The sequence below is a fragment of the Drosophila kikkawai genome, chromosome 3R, assembly GCF_030179895.1.
Source record: "Drosophila kikkawai strain 14028-0561.14 chromosome 3R, DkikHiC1v2, whole genome shotgun sequence".
Taxonomy (NCBI): Eukaryota; Metazoa; Arthropoda; class Insecta; order Diptera; family Drosophilidae; genus Drosophila; species Drosophila kikkawai.
The window spans coordinates 34,496,109-34,513,408 of record NC_091731.1 but is presented as its reverse complement, the minus strand read 5'-3'; the positions used below and the strand labels follow the sequence as shown (position 1 = coordinate 34,513,408).

The 17,300-nt window shown below is 39.3% G+C and overlaps 1 protein-coding gene across 2 annotated transcripts; it reads right to left on the bottom strand.

Moving 5' to 3' along the window:
* Window positions 1-435: 435 nt before the first annotated feature.
* LOC108078793 (dipeptidase 1) lies at window positions 436-15,957 on the bottom strand. 2 transcript variants are annotated; one of them, XM_017172859.2, is made up of 8 exons: window positions 15,907-15,957; window positions 6,865-7,601; window positions 6,734-6,803; window positions 6,488-6,664; window positions 6,316-6,400; window positions 6,147-6,222; window positions 5,852-5,990; window positions 436-972 (listed from the first exon to the last, which is right to left on the bottom strand). In XM_017172859.2, exons 2-8 carry the CDS (start codon window positions 7,521-7,523, stop codon window positions 865-867), a joined length of 1,314 nt encoding a protein of 437 aa, XP_017028348.1. In that variant the 5' UTR covers window positions 7,524-7,601; window positions 15,907-15,957; the 3' UTR covers window positions 436-864. The 2 variants fall into 2 exon arrangements, 1 of the variants encoding a protein (XP_017028348.1); XR_001770839.3 differs by lacking the exons at window positions 5,852-5,990; window positions 6,147-6,222; window positions 6,316-6,400; ... (2 more) ...; window positions 6,865-7,601; window positions 15,907-15,957 and adding an exon at window positions 1,699-2,022.
* Window positions 15,958-17,300: the final 1,343 nt, after the last annotated feature.

Genomic DNA, 17,300 nt, shown 5'->3' with positions numbered 1-17,300 from the left:
CTGCTCTTGGTTTATTAATTTGAGGCTAACTGTGCTTTACTTTAGCTATTATAGGGTTTACTTTTTCTTGCTTTTTCGTGCTATGGATTTATATATATTTTTTGTTCTCCTTTTTTTACGCTTGTCCTCTTTTAGCCTGACTTAGAGCTAGAGCTAGAGATAAAAATAAACATGGCAATGATATTTACACAATGTTGGCTAGTTTATGGATGAAGAGGAAACGGGGTAGGAGAGTTCAGGGGGGTGGTAACGGAGGTGTGTGTGTGTGTGGGTGGGCGGCGCCTCCTCTTGCCACTTTGTATTTGTTTATGGGCGATGCCAGCTGCGCACAAAGTTGTTGGCACTGGGAAAATTAATTTTTGAAAGTCGAAAAATTTACAAATTTTATTTTCTAAATTTTTATATTTCAAAGGAAATATTACGAATTTTTCAGAATATTATTCATACTCTTATAGAGTTAAATTTGATCTTTATTATTAATATTTTCTTGAATAAATTTTTGCGGTGCAACAACAGCTGGCCAGCTGCTCGACTTTTAGCGATTGAAAAAAAGTCGGCATTTTTTTCCCTGTGCCAATATATGTGTGTCTCTGTGTATGTGTGTTTGCAACACACACACACATACGCACTGGCAAACAATACACAGCAACAGCAACAATACACAAATAACAACAACCAGAGCAGCAGAGAGGAGGAAAAACTTTGTCAATTAACCTAAAACAAGTTTCACTTTACAACACGTACGCTTGACATAATTTTTTCGCATTTTCGCCACGGGAGATGCCACGGGTGAAACAGTATATGGATATATGTGCATATGGATGCGAGATGGGTTGGGAATGAACTTTACAAATGGAGAAATTATCACGTTCTTGGTCCTTGATAACGACAATAGGATCTGCCCATAATGTCTTCGGCTGGAATTGACTGATCAATGGGTGCCACTCGCAGAAGTTCCATCTGATCGCGCACCTGCAAATAAATCAGAGCACATTTCATTTGGTTAAAACACCATTAGCAAATTATTTAGGCATGTGTGGGGGTGTGGGTGTGGGGTGCCTCTGGGGGTGTGTCAACAGCTGCATTTGATTGATGAAAATTGATTGCATAACGCCGAACGCCAAGCTGGCACAACTTACAAAAGTTATTTAGCGTAATTGCCAAAGTTTTGTTTGAATTTTCAAATGCAGAAATGATTTCTTGGAACTTCTCTCGCGTACTCTTCATATGGCATTAATATTGTTCATAAGTTTTAGCCCGAAATTGGACTTGGACTTTAGTTTTGGTAAATAACAAAGAAGGGCTATTAGAGACCAAGTCATAATAATGCTGAATTTATAAGATTTTATGCTACGATAAACTTGTTCCATGACTTTCTATTAAAATGTAAATTCTTTAAAAATATGGCATAGACTCCCTATATTCAGACATTTTCAAAAATTGGTATTGATGACTTTAAGAGCTTGTCAGGCTTTCAGTAGCAAACAGTATAAGGAAACCTCTTCCGCATGTCTGAGTCTCTTTGCAGCCACAGGAACCTTAAATCTGAATGCCAAAACAGAGACCTGCCATTCCTGGCAAAAGTTGAAGCACATTTAATGCCGCCACAACGGAAAATATTCAAAGGCAGGGGGCACAGAAAAAAAAACCAAAACAACATAAAATGAGAGAAAATGTTTTGTTTTTAACACCAAACACCTTTTGAGCGGGGGCGACGAGGGACCCAGGCTTTGGAGGGGCCTTTGGTGAGGCCTAGGTCGGCCGGTCCCATTTCCTGGGTTTTGTTTGCCACACAACAATCGAATTTACGACTTTTTTATGAGGCTTTATGTGCGCCCTGCCACACAAACAACAATAAAACGTCAGCTTTCACTCAGTCATTGCACTTTGTGTGCATGACCCACTATGAGAACTTTGAGCCTTTTGCCTTTTGGCTAGACTCTTCCGGCCTTTGAGCAGCGTTTTCCACCCACCCGCCAGTGAAAATGGAAAGCCCAGTTCACAGTTACAGTATAAATGAAGAGTTTGGAGCGGAAAATGAAACCCCTTTCCTCTGTCACGCATTTTCCTACAAGGCAACCCCATGCCAAATCAATTGTAAGAAGGTCAGCGGAAACACTTTTTGAAAATGCATACACTAAGAAAAAAAGAAGGTGTCACATGAGGCTCTTAAGATTCTTTATGCTAAGTTTTAATTCAATTAAATTATTTTTTGTTTGACTAAAATCCTATTTATAAAAACAGAAACTTATAAATTACTCAATATTTCTTTCTATATTAAATGTATCTACTTTATTTCCCAGTGCACACAAGGCTGGGAAAAAAGATATTTAAATGAATTTGTCTCGCACAAATTGCTGCCATTTGCCGGGGACATTTCACATCCCATCTCACGCGGCTCACAAAGCCTCCGTCGCCGCCACTTGGGCTATGTGTCGTGCCAAATGCCGTTCTTCGCTCTCGCATTAGATATAAAAGGCTAAAATAAAAGATACATTTACACAAACACAAGCGGTGCGGGGTTTGGGGTAAAGGAGTCCAAAATCCTTGGCTTTTCCTTGCCCCCCAGCCGAGGCTGCCTTTGTGTAGATAAAAACTGGCGTCGGGAAAATTATCATGTTCATGGGCTATGGCTATGGGAGCAGATCCACTGGCCACCTCCCACGCCCACAAATTTGCGGGCATCGCTGTTGTCTTTAATGTCCTTGGGAATGTGTTCTCGAAAGCGGTTACGCCTGCTAAATCTGATCGGACGGAGCAAGACTTCTTTTGGGGCTTGGGATATGCACTTAGTTTTGAACCGTTTTAAAATTTATAGGGGTCATAAATTTACCCAGAGCTCCCCTATGCATGTGATGTATAAAAATCATTTAAAACTGATAAAAATCGAAAGCAAATAGTGTCAAGACTCTGGACAAAAGAAACATAAAAAAAGCACAAATTTAAAATTTTTTAGATATCATTAAATAGATAAAACACATTTAGAGTAGTGATTTATGGATTGATGAAGTCATGCAGACGCGGAATTTGGATTATTGATGGAAATTTATAGTTTAAGTAGTAATCAGTCTCTACTAAAAATGTTTAATAATAATTTAAAAATATATTTTTTAATTCAAAATTGTTTAGAACCCTTTTCTCGGGTTATAAAATCTTTAGAAATTCATGGAAACGTTTTTAGGAACAACACCACTCTGTATTTTGACCGAGTGCGTGTCCAGTTCGAAAGGGTATTATGTATGAGCTGGTTTTGTGCTGGTATATGTGTGTGTGCTCTGTGCGTTTGTGCGAGATGGCAATCATTAAAATGGCCTTTTGCCTAATTTCTATGACTTGCTTAATTATCACAGCCCTGACCGGAGCAGCGACCAGTCCCCAGGGTACACACAACCCAAAATCCCGAGCACAAAACAGCATTAAGCTTCTAATAATTGAACATTTGACCCGCTTTTCGTTATTATTTAATTGCATTACGAGCCCGGCCCTGGCGACGTCCATAAGTAGGCTATAACGTATTTTATTTCGCCGGTTTGAGAACTGAAATGGGTGGGATTTTGGGTTCGGTTCAATGAACTGGGGACTTGGCCTGATGCAAAACAAAAGCAAATGTCATTGGGATAAGTATATATGGTTGGTTCTGGCTTAATTTCCAGTTCTCTGTTCGCTCTGGGCTTTTGGCCAACAGGATAAAAGGCGTTGGGTAGCATTTTTAATTACTTTTTACCGCACACAGCAGCAAAAAATAAAGGGGAGCAAAATACAAAAGTACAGAAACAAACAGAAACGTATTAAAATACAATTCTTAATGAGCATTATGGCCATGTAATAAACAGCAGTAAAGATATATATACATTTCTATATATGGCTGTCTGCTGAGTGCAAAGCGCAATAAAAGCTCGGCGATTTTAATCAGTCGTCCTGCAAAGTAGGCAATACTTTTGTAGCCTTCTCCTTTTATGTAGTTACCATTCCCATTTCCATTCCCATAGCTCTGATGGGGTAAGTGCGCCTGTAATCGCGGACATTAAGTATTTCTACGTATTTTATATGCACCCCGAACTAAAACTAATTACAATGTAGAAAGTCCGGGCGCAAGCTCGAGAATATGATTAAAGTTTGCCGGGCTCGTCGTCGTCGTCTCTCAGTCAGCGAGAGACAAGAGCTAAATTAAAAAATGCTGCGGCATCTCTTTCTCAACTTGGCCAGAAAGGGCGGTCAGATAGGGGGGGTGAGCGCTGGGTGTGGCCAAAGTGGGCTGTAGTTGGAGGAGGTTTTTATAATCAGCAAAAGCAATGAAATCTACGACCACGGACAGCGTTCAAGGGGGTCGTAAGATTTATTTTTGTTATTATATCTTTAAATTGGTTCAGCGATAGAAGGAAATTACGTTGCTCGGAATAATATTAAACTATTTTAATTTAGAGAACTAATCTTGTTTTAAATGGGTTTGAGGTACTACCTTACTGAGGTGAAAATTAAAGAAGTATAAATATTTATAAAATATTTTAAAGTACGATATAGTTGGGAATAAAACTAAAATATATCTTATCATCCCTCTATTAGTAACCTTTAATGCTCCTTTTTTGCCAGATTCTTATTTAATTTGAAGGATAATTTAATTTGCCAACCTAAAGGGGAAACATCTCCCGCCATCCATTGATGGGCCTGTTGGAGTGCTGCATCGTTTAGTCAGCTATCTATTCAAGCATCGCAACATCCCCTACGAGTAACCAGCTATTGGACTGAAAAACAAACCCACTTGCTAGCCTTTGAATGGTACTAGCCTCCGCTCGAGTGCCGTTCAATGCCGAGGAGTAACTTCCTCCAAGAGGGGCTCTGCCTCTGGCCGTGGCGTATCCCGTATTGATCCAAATTGAATGCTGCTTGAGCTTGGAGTGCCCAGACATAGACGGCAGCCGAACACTACTATCCCCGCTCTAAATTCTGTCTGTATCCAATCCGAGAGCTGGGACGGCAAACAAGCTGACCGCATGCTGCAAACAAACTGCTAAACTAGAGGAGGAACTGGAGCTTGAGCTGGCGCTGGAGCTGTTGCTTCAGTTGCTGCTGCTGGTCAGGCTCGTGTATAAATATCGGAATAAGCATTTGAAAATCCTTTTAAAATTATTTCACAACTTGCGTCTTTTCGACGTCAAGCCAATGTCCTGCCAGTGGTCCTGCCTTGCCTGTTCTCCCACTTCTACTCCCATTTTTGCCATTTTCCTCCTCTGGCTTCCACTCCAAGTATGTGCAAATTCCATTGCAAAGCCACATTATTCCTTTTATCCTTGCGAAAGGAATTTTCCAACTGCAATAACAACCGGGACCGAGTGAGCGGAGACCAAAGCAATGTCCTTCTTTTTCAACTTCTTTGTTTGTTTGCTAAGAAATGTGTGTTCAGTTCCCGGCACTGGCTTCGTCTTTAAGTCGGTCAGGTACGCGCCTAACACCAAGAAAAAATACAGACTAATAAGGTAAGGACTAAATATTTAATACCCTTGAAAGTCGCAGGTCTTAGAGGAAGCTTTAGGGAGTTAAAATAAATATTTGAAGTGACACAAGGAGTGTTTAGAAACCTAAAATTTTTAAAGAAATTACTTAATAATAAAGAAATGCACTTTTTAGCTTAAAAATATACTTATGTTATATCTCTGTAGACTTCAGATTTTAACTGGGATTATTTTACCCTCTGCTGTGTTTTTCGTTTCTAGCAAAAAGTTTCAAATTCGAACTGGTAAGGCAATACCCGTTGCGAGAGCACCTAAGCATACTTCAGGGGCAGAACATTGAACAATAGAGAAATGCCAGAGAAAAGTGAGCAATTTCTGTGTGTTTTTTGCCGTGGACTCACCGCTTCGACTTCCTTGAATACACGTATTAGATTCTTGCCAGCCAACTTGGCAATATCCTCCTCTGACCATTTATCAGACTCGAGCAGGGCAGCAAAAAGATGCGGATATTTGGACACATCCTCCAGTCCTTTGGGCACTCTTAAGTGGAGAAGCGGCAAAGAGAGAGAGAGGGAGGAAGGCGAGAACGAAAAAGGACGAAAGAGAGACCATAATTTGCCAAATGAAATGAAATGTAATTGAAGCTGCATGCGGCGTGCGGAGTGCACAGTCGAAGGTCCTTTGGCCCGTACTTACAAGTTGACTCCGTCGTAGCCAGCTCCGATGCCCACATGATCGATGCCGGCCACCTCCCTTATGTGGTTGATATGCGCTGCGGGGTGGACGTGGGCCAAAAAGCACAAGTTTAAAGATTAATCACTCAGAGAGCCCTGCACCCGGCGCACCCAGTGAACCCTGAACCTACCCACAACATCGTGCAGTGTCGCCTGTCCCGAGCAGCTGACGAAATGCGGATAAAAGGCCACCATAACCAGACCGCCGTTTATTGCCTGCAATGGATGTGGCCAGAGGTGTAGCGGGGGATTTGGATTAATGCTACCGCTGGATTAATGCGACCATAATGGACTTCTACTCACAATGCGCTGCAGGACATGATCGGGAACGTTCCTGGAGCTGTTGCAGATGGCGTGCGCCGAGGAGTGCGAGAAGATGAGCGGCGCCCGCGACGCCGCCAAAGCGTCCAGCATCGTGGGCACCGACACGTGCGACAGATCAACAATCATGCCCAGCCGGTTCATCTCCTTGACCACCAGCTGCCCGAGTCGTTGTGGATTTATTAGAGACATTATCCTTGTATGTCAAAGGAGAAACGGCACACTTACCTTGCCGAACTGCGAGAGCCCGCCTATGTGCGGGTACTTCCCCGGTTCGTCAACTTTGCAGCAGTCCGCCCTTTAATAGGAAAATTTAATAATATATTTCTGAAAGGAAATCTCATCTTTTAGCCCCTTACCAAGGTGTATTGCAGGTGTGTGTGAGAGTCAAGTATCTGGCGCCCAGCTGATAGAACATCCTCAGGACACTCAGACTGGTGCCGATGGCATGACCGCCCTCCACCCCAATCAGGCTGGCGATCTTGCCCGTCCGGTGAGTCTGCTCGATGCCCGAGGCGGTGGTAATCAGGGCCATGTGATGCGGATACAGCTGAACTAGTCGCCGGATCAGATCGATCTGCTCCAGCGTCAGCTGTACAGCGTCCAGATGCTGGGACGAGCAGGGGGCATAGGCCGACCAGAACTGGGCGGACACCATGCCCTCCTTCAAACGACGCAGATCCGTGTGGCTCCAGGCACTCGAGGACCAGGGAGCCAGCTCCCGCAGATCCCCGCCAAAGTGAAAGTCTTTCAGCTGGTTCTTCAGGAACTTGCGTATATTCCACGGCAAATCGTTGTGTCCGTCGATCAGCGGCACTTCCTTGAGCACATTTCGCACTCGCTGCATCCGGTAGTCGAAGTCGTCGGCGGTCTTTGAGCCACCGCCGGACGCACCCGAGCCGCCCGTTGCCGCTCCGGCCGAGCATCGCAGGATGGGCAGGACGAGCGGAAAGTAGACGAAGGTCAAACAGTTGAGGCCACAAAGCACGAAGCCCTTCGGCAGCTTCCGCGATTTCATTGCCACCGAGTGGCGCGGAGCTCTAGTGGAAGAGCACACAGCCGGCAGCACTCACATTGAATATGTTCCGTCTTCTAGCTGGAAAAGTAATAGAGACAGGAGATGGAGTTACATTTCAAGGGGAAATTAATTGATTTATTTTTAATCTCTAGATTAAATTTCGAATTTAATGTACTCAAGGAAATTAAAACAACCTTAAGCCCAAACTTTTGTGTTTGTTTTAAGATGTCGTTGATTCCCAACGTGTTCTGGTTCAACGGAGGGGGCGGTGACTTGGCCCATTGCATGTGCGGGTGGCGTGATTGAGCTATTGAAAGTTGTTGGCAAACAAATGTCATAAATATAACGCCCACGGCGGTGCTACCAAATAACCCCAGTCCCAGTCCCTGTCCCAGCCACCAGCTCAAAACCCCAAACCAAATCTAAGCCCCAAAAGCCAATGGCGTAGACCGAACACGCCCACTTTTTTCCCGACTTTTCCACCCCACAAAGATAAATAAAACTTTTCATATTTATTTCAGAGCCCAACTTCAAATCGAAATCGCGCACAAAATGCATAAAATGCACAACAAAAATGCAAAATTATTTATAGCAAAGTGTCCTCTCCATTTATTTTTTTTAGTCACCGAAACCCAAAAAAGAAATCGCAGAAAATTTAAATAGTTTCCCCTGCTGTACGGTAAAAAAGTTCTGCGTGGAAAATACGTTATCCATACGATTTTATTTTGGTAGTTGGTATACTAAAGTTGTTTTTATATTCGCATACGACATAAAGTTCGGCCTGAGCCTGGCAGGTGGCAGAAAGCTAAGAGAGGGGGAGCAAAGTTCTAAATATTTCCCCAAGAAATTGAAGCCCTATTTGCGTTGCCCCAAAAGGGGGCCAAGTACGCAAATATTTATATATTCTTTGTCCCAGAAAGTGAAATTAAAGTTTTAGCCCAAAACAGGGAAAGTGAGCTCAACAACTTTAATAGTTTTTAACGGCAAAGTCGGCCACAAAGTCGAGCATCGTAATGGCCAAAATGAAATGGTAAACTGAGCAAATAAAAATGCAAAGAAATTCGGTTTGGTTCTAAGGGAATGCCATGGATTTATTGCTGTAGATCGAAGCTTTACGAATGAATTCTACGATTTCATTTATTTGATTTAAAAATAACAAGGAGTGACTATACGAAATCAGCTTTACACACTGAATAAACCAAATAATGTATATTTACCAAGATTATGTTAACACTTGTTCTTATTTATATTTCTACATTTTTATGCGTGAGTTTCTTTTTTCATTTTCATATGTTAACTGTTGGTGTGCACTCGGCAGGTCACAAAGAAATAAAAGTTAAATCTAGAATCCAGAATCCAGAATCCAGAGCGAGGAGCAAGTGGAGTTCGCATGTTGATTTTCATGCTCTGATGCTTGCGAACAAAATGAAAACATTCCACTATACAGAACTTGGGCGATATCTTATCTGCTCTGTTTGGTCTCCTTCTGACTGTGTTACAGCTTCCACACAGGAAGAAATTTGTATCAGCATTAAGATATCAAAAATATAAAGACTTGAACTTGATCTGAGAAACCTTCTAAGTCAAGACAAGTGTAGGTACTCTATAAGTATCGTAGCATTTACTCAGAATACAATTTAATTTCTTAAAAACCTTTCAAAGTATTCCCATTCCACTTTTCTCTGTACCTTTCTTCCCATTCTGCTTCTGGTTATAGATTTTTGGTCCAAACGAATTTTCTGCTTCCCCATTTTCTTCTCTTTTTTCTTTGCAATACTGTCCCCAATTTCATTGTGTTGTTTGGTACAATCCTTAAGCTATCTGGCCAAAGGAAAATTATGCAAAAATCAACAGAGGCAGCGATGAGCAGGAAATGACAACATTGACAAGGGCAACGCGCCACGAATATTTTGCGACATGCAAAACGTGACTCAAACGCAACGCACGAATTATTAATACAACAACCAAGGCGGAGCGAGCGGTCCAAATTAGACCCAGTTGGGTTAACATGGCGGTAAAGGGGAAAGGACGACGGCAAGGACGACAAACAAAAGCCGGGTCTGTGAAATCGAAAACGTTTGGCGCTTCATTAAACATTGATGCCTCAAAACAAGCGGCATGCAAACCGAAATTAAGAGCCACAACATGGTATATTTAATTAAGGGGGGATATACATGTAAGCGGTCAAAATTTTGCCATTTTTCGTGAATTTTTTTTATAAGAAATAGTCAAGCAATCGTCGAGAAACTTTGGATATAGTTAAAAGTAGAATCAGAGATGATAAAAAAAATATAGTTATAAACAATATTTTACAAAATGGCGGATTTATGGAACATATGCCGTAGCGCCTCGAGCTTTGAGTTGCCGTGCTATGGACACGATAGAGCTCGTAATTCCTGTCCAAAATCCGTAAACTAAATTTGTTTGTATTCATTACACCTGTATCTTCTATTTGAACCTAAAAAACCAAAAAGAATTCAAGACAAAAAAAATTTAATTTTGATTTGAAGGAAAAAATGCCATTTTCAGGTGATCAGTTTTCACTTCCCACCCTATTAAAAAATAGTAATACTCAGTTTTATAACAACCATGTAGGTTCAAATAGAAGATAATTTCATGCGGATCATAATAAAATTTGATTCACTCTGATATCTTACGTAGTTTTTTGTGAATCGTGTCCATAGAATAGGTAAAAATGCACAAATTTAAAGCTGAGAAAAAGACGTTTAAAGTTTTTGATGCGCCCACGTTAACACTTGTATACTTTGCTTGCATACTTAATTTGAGGCACTTCAAGTTGGAATTCGATGATCAAACTTACACAGTATATTCTTTAAGCAATAAACTATTTTTTAAACAAAAAAAAAATTTTCAAAAAAAAAATTTTGGTTTACATGTATATCCCCCCTTAAGTTCAACAGCTCTGGCAGGGCAAAATAAAGTGAAACAAGGATGAAATTAAATGGAGTTAAATCAAAGATCGACTGGGACTATTTTAAAAGGGAATAAAATAGTGAATAGTTGGATAAAATATATGAATTATGTTGGATGAAATAATATAAAAATAATATTAATAATAAAGTGTGTTCTAAAAATTAATAATTTCTAATAGGATTTGTATATGTATTTGTAAATGTTATTTTTTCCAGAAAATGTTAAAATTTATCATTATTTTTATACTCTTGCAGGGTATTATAATTTTAGGAAAAAGCTTGCAAAGTAGTGAAGGAGCCATTTTCGACCCCATAAACCTTATATATTTTCGATCAGCATTAACAGACGAGTCTTTCTAGACATGTTGGAAAAAATATGTAAAATTATAATTTTTCCAAAATTTTATAAGGGGTTACATCGTTAAAATTGTCAAAAATTAACAAAAAATTTATTTCTTAAAATACTAAAATCCAGTATGCAGATTTATTAGCACATTAAAAACTAATAAAGAAAAGTTTTCCGTATTGAATTTGATTATTCTTTGGCAGAGTTATGAATGATTTTTGATTAGATGCCATAATCCTATAACAAACTGCAAGGGTATACAAATTTCGACTTCCCGAAGTTAGTTTCCATTCTTGTTTGTTATGTATTTTGATAAATTTTTAATAGTCTAAACATAAGAGCTAAGATAAAACAGTATAAACCCCTAAAAGCTTTTTGGTCTATGGCAACTGCTAGGTGTTCCAAATGCTTTTAACACATTTGCTTGTAAATTTATTAAGATTTAATAGGAAATACATTTGTTTATAAATTATTTAAAGTTTAAGTGATCATCTCATTTCTTTTAAAACTTTATTAGACTTGACAAACTCCCAAAAACTGTTGTAATGTAACGATAAATATTACTTCAAGTGAACTCTGATTAATAAGGCATTGGACAATTTTGAACCCTATCGGACAATATTAAATATGACGCGGCAAGTTAATAAATTGCGCTCCTTACTGTTGAAAAGTGAACGGCGGAATCCCAGCAGACACAGTCGAAAGGACAGGAAATGGGCGCAAGGATAACTGCGTACAACGCTGCGTATGAGCAATGCGTAGATGTGTGTGTGTGCTTGCCTTTATTTCATTTATGCATTTTATTTATTTTTCTTTTTATTTTTGTTGAGTGGCATGCATGGGTGCAAGGATGTTCCGAAACGAACCGCGGGAGGTTCCATACTTCGAGGAAGTATGGAATGACGACGGTGGGAGGTACGAACTGAATCGTACATTTATTGCAACATGAAACATTATTTTGCATGGCCTCAAAAAAAAAAAAGGAGAGAAGAAAAACAGAAAATAACGAAGGAAGGCAAGAAAAGGAAGCGGGAGGAAAAAGGAAGTATGGGAAAAATAAGGAAAATGGGGGTGAGGTTGTGACGAAGAAACCGGAGCGCGCGCGTTGGAAAATTGCAGTAAGGAAATGCGATGTCCTCGTTGCAGTTGGAATTTCCATGCAAAGTGGCAAGCAAATAAATATAAAAAATGCTTTTCTTTTCTACATTAGTGCACCATTTAAGGAAGTCGGCCCCCATCGCCCCGCTGAGCAGTTCCTCCCGCCCCCTAGATATCACCCTGCGAGTTTGTCGTCTTTCATTTTCCGTTTTCCTCACAACTCCAGAACCCAAGCCCGAACCAGGAGGAGCCGGTGCAGGAGTAGCAGCAGAAAAAATAAAGGAAACGTGCCGTAAACTACAGCAGACAATCAAAATGCATTCATGTGCTCTTTACGTTATTTATAATCAAACCCCCAGCCAAGCTCTCGGCCCAACTCCCTTTCATTCGCCTCTCATTCAGCTCTAAATTCCATTCACTAGCGAATTGTAGCAAACAGTCAATGCGAATTACACCCACGCCGCCCACTTCAGAAATTTTTCCGTCTTGGGGAGTTGGCGGATTCCTTAGAGGATTGGTTGTGTGGTTCTGGTTCGTGGGGAATGCCGCCTCCCGGTGTGATGATAAGGTTTCCACCATAATGCGCAAGTTGCTCGAGGCCATACTGGAAATTTTTCTAGCTTATGCTAAGTCAATTGTACGAGGATAATAAGAAATAAAACATATCATTAGGGTTCTGGTAATAGCAGCTGATTCCAGGGCCACACAAAGCCCCTAAAGTGAAGGAGGAGCAGGCAAATAATTTCCTAGAAGCTCAGCTCTAAGAAGGAGTTTATTTATAGAAAAGTGATGGAACATTTTCCAATCTGTTATTAATAATATTAATTTAAATGCATATAAATAATCAAATTTTTTGTTTCTCGCAATTGTATGAGTTCAAAAAGAAAATAAGCTGCATGAAGCACTAAAAAAGCGGATTAAATAGTTTTCATTTAGCATCAAATATTATTTTATTCATTATACCCTTGCAGGGTATTATAATTTCAGTCAGAAGTTTGCAACGCAGTGAAGGAGACGTTTCCGACCCTATAAAGTATATATATTATTGATCAGCATCACCAGCCGAGTCGATCTAGCCATGTCCGTCTGTCCGTCCGTCTGTCCGTCTGTCCGTCCGTCTGTCCGTCTGTCCGTCTGTCCGTTTCTACGCAAACTAGTCCCTCAGTTTTAAAGCTATCTGAATGAAACTTTACATATAGTCTTCTATATACTCTCACTGCTATATATGTCGGAACGGGCCGGATCGGACGACTATATCATATAGCTGTTCGATAAATTTTTAGAAAAAAAATTATAACTTGGATGTTTTTTAACATTTTTGCACAATTTTTAAGACATGGCCATTATATATTACTTTTGAATTTTGGTAAAAATTTTATGAAAATCGGACCACTATATCTTATAGCTGCCATAGGAACGATAGGGAAGGTAATAGAAAAAATTATAACTTCGTTCTTTTTCAACGTATTTTCATCTACTTTGAGACATGAGCTTCTGGTATTATTTCAAAATTTTGGTATAAATTTAATGAAAATCGGACGACTATATCTTATAGCTGCCATAGGAACGATAGGGAAAGCGATAGAAAAAATTATAACTTCTTTGTTTTTCAACGTATTTTCATCTACTTTGAGACATGAGCTTTTAGTATTATTTCAGAATTTTGGTAACAATATTATGAAAATCGGAGAACTATATAATATAGCTGCCATATAAGTGATCCGTAGATGTAGAGATAATGTAAAGCTGGGAATGTATAACTGTAACTGTCAAACTGTAAACATATTAAGTATAGGTAAAATGTTATGAAACTCCGTTTAGTGTCTGTTTTCGGCATTATAATTTATAATATAAATATGAAAACCAATCTGCAAGGGTATACAAACTTCGGCGTGCCGAAGTTAGCTTCCTTTCTTGTTTTTTCTTATCCTACAACCAGCAAGCCATCAAATATATAATTTATATTATTTAAGCACACACTTGTTTTTAATTTTTTAATATTTATAAATATTCTATCAATATTGCTATTGGTTTATTTCCAAATAACTCAAAATAAGATCCTCATCTGGCACAAATTAAATAAATTGCCGCTGGCAGAATGCGACTCATATGGCGAAATAAAGCCAAAATTAGAAATACAAAAGGAAGCGAGTGGCGAAAAAAAAAAAGAAAATAAAATTTAAACAAGGATGTGCACTGTGTGCTTTCATTTTCTCTTTTCTCCTGGCGTCCTGTGTTTGGCCGTAAACAAGCGAAACCGAACAGAAACAGAATATTTCTATGGAATTTTTCGAGGACCGGAAAAGCAGCAGCAGCAACAATAAACCGCACCAGCACACACACACACATACACACAATGACAACCGGCTAACATTAGGGCCCAAAGGCATGCGAAATGTCATGCGAATGAATTGAAATTATTTTACAACATTTTCATGTTTCTTGCCATTTGTTTGATTTGTCTCGACCTACGCTCTCCCTTTCAGGGCTTCCTTTTATTGTTTTCTTTTTTATTTTCCTCTCCTTTTTTTGTATGCATAATTTATGCTTGAGTTAGGCCAATTGCAGGCGTAAGAACCAAATGAAGCCCAAATTTTGACCCGAAATAAATCGAATTATGTTACGAAATGCCACAAGTAATCAGAGAAGGAATGGCCTTTTAACAGATGTCCAAATAATGGGCAGAAGAGTTTGAAATTAAAAAGAAGTAGTTAATTGAATGAGGTTTAATTTAATTTATTTTAATTTCTAAATATTTCTCAAGAAATATAGTACCAACACAACATGATTTACAGCATAGTTTTTCCAAAATTCTCTTACTTTATGTAAAAGAAAATTCTTGCTGCCTATCTTCTTCATTCCATGACACTCATTCTGAGCTTAGTTTTCCAAATCCGGACATTTAAAGTGTTTGCAACCACAATTCGAAGCATTTTATGAGAGATTCCAGCTGGAAGCCGCAAAATTTCAACTAGACAAAGTGCCAGAGACCGACTTGACCGACAGCCCCATAAACACTTTGTCCTGGTTGAAACAAAAAACGAGCCGAAGAAAAGGTAACTGGCATTTATAATAGCCACAACAAAAGCTGCAAGAGAAATGTGAGCCGGAGTTTGGGTTCAATTTGGGTTTACGGATTGCTCCAGGGGCGGGACTGCTGGGCGGATAAAGTTCAAAGCAAATTGTAGCGGAAGGCAGGAATCAACATTATCATCAGCAGCCAGGATGCTGCTCAGTCGGTTATAGGATACCTCACCCAAACACCCATACCCATTCCCATTCTCATACTCATACTCATTTCGGGACGAATGCAGATGAGGACGAGACAAAACACAGACCCACACATGCACAAGAGGGGTGGCAGGGTTGTCAAAATGTGTGTCTCTGTCAGTGTCTGTGTGTTTTAGGAGATGGAGAGGTGCCGAGGACACTAGGGGGTAGGGAGGGAGTCCGGGTGTTGTGTCGCCTGCCGCATATTAATGAGGCGAATGCCACACAGCCAAAGCTAAACGCGCCCTCATCAATTGCTCAATATTATGACTCTGGCGAGCAAAAATCTGCATATGAAACACATATTCGTAGACTGAACTTTACCAGAAACCAGACCAACTAGTTTGCATTCTTCGCTGCACACATTTCATTTATTTATCTACTTTTTTTTTATACAAACTGTGTATTTAAGGATACGCTTTAAGGGAACATGAAAACATCTTAAAATATTTTTGGGTTTTTTTGTATTTTTGTCTTTACTAAAAGGTAAATCTCTTATAATAATAAATATTCAAAAAAAAAAAGGAAATAAAATTATATGCATCCCCTTTAAATCTTGACCTTTAAAATAAAATTAGTTTTTACATCTATATAAAAACTAAACAAAAATTGGAATGTATAACAAATTTCTCTGGTTTTCTAATGTTTAAAATTTGCTTCTTTATTTTAAACACATATTTTATTTAAAGTATTTGCACTACATAATTTAATATTAATGAGCACACCAAATTCTTACCAAAACTGGACAAACTGTTTAACATTCTTTAAGCCACACACACACACACCTTCTCTTTCTTTTTGGTTTATTTTATTTATTTTCAGGTTTAAACACTCAGCTTAAGCTTGAAACGCAGACTTTTTTTTAGCACTTCACTCTCTAGGTTCACATAATTAGTATCGAATATTATTTCGATTTGGCTTTCGCTTCCTTCGGCAATACGTAATATATATAACGTAACGTATACGCCGCGGTGTACGCGGGCGTGGATGTGCGAAGTGCCAGAAGCGAAGGAGACGCGCAGCGCAGCGCAAGTGGAACGCAACACGTGTGAGGCGACAGGTGCCGAGCGTTTGGCACACAACTCGACCGGCCGACGCACGAATTCGAACTGAAAACTGAGCCAGGATCCCCAAGCGAAACTGGGAAGCGAGTGAGGCAGGCACGAGGGCCGAGCAAGGACGAAGGACTCTGACACGAGGCGCCCAGAGAGCAAGGCCAGCGAAGAGCACAGCCAGCCGAGGTTGCTGCATTAGGTAAGAGCACTTGTTATTCGTTTTTATTCAATTTAATTACCATATTCTTTGGATTAAGATATAAAGACTTTGCTTCTAAGATCCTGGCTATAGTTTAGAGTTAAACTATAAATCTTAGTAAAGTTTTTCATTCACAAAACATGTATAAATTAGAAAAGAGAATCTTTTTAGCCGAGCCTTTTGCTCTTTTACTCAAAATCAGCTTAGTGAAAATACTGGGAAATTCACTCTCTGTGAAACAGCTGTTTGGCACGTTATGGGTGCTCGGGGGTTGAGTCCTTTAACATTGCAGGAGGTCAGGCATGGCGTGAAAGTCGCTTATTCTAGCTGCTGTTTCCTCCTCCTTCTCTTTTTCCCCCGTCGACGGCTTTCGAGGGGTACCTGATGCTGATGGACACGAAAAAATTCATTGACCGCTCCAAGTAAAGCAGGTCGCGAGTAATTAGTAAGAAAAAAATATACACATTTTATTATTTCATTTAGGGTAAAGTTAATAGTATTTATGAGTAACAAAATATACTTTAAAAGAGGGGTAAAATATATTAAAAATAATGTTGTTTTATATATAATTTGTTACAATTTCTAAAATTAAAAATATTGCATTTTCATCGAACTTAAATTATGTAAGCCTTTTTTTTTAACTAATAAAAACCAACACAGAACAGCTTTCCAGCTTTGTATAGAAAATTTAAACTCGGACCCTGATATAATTGTAACCTGCAAGAGTATAGAGACTTAGGAATATATTTTTAGTTATATCTATTTCTAAAGCAAATTTGTTATAATTTGTTTAATATTAAGTACATAATTAATATTTATATAAGCCATAGAAGAATGACCCCTTAAAACTGGATAATAAGATACAGAAATCAAACC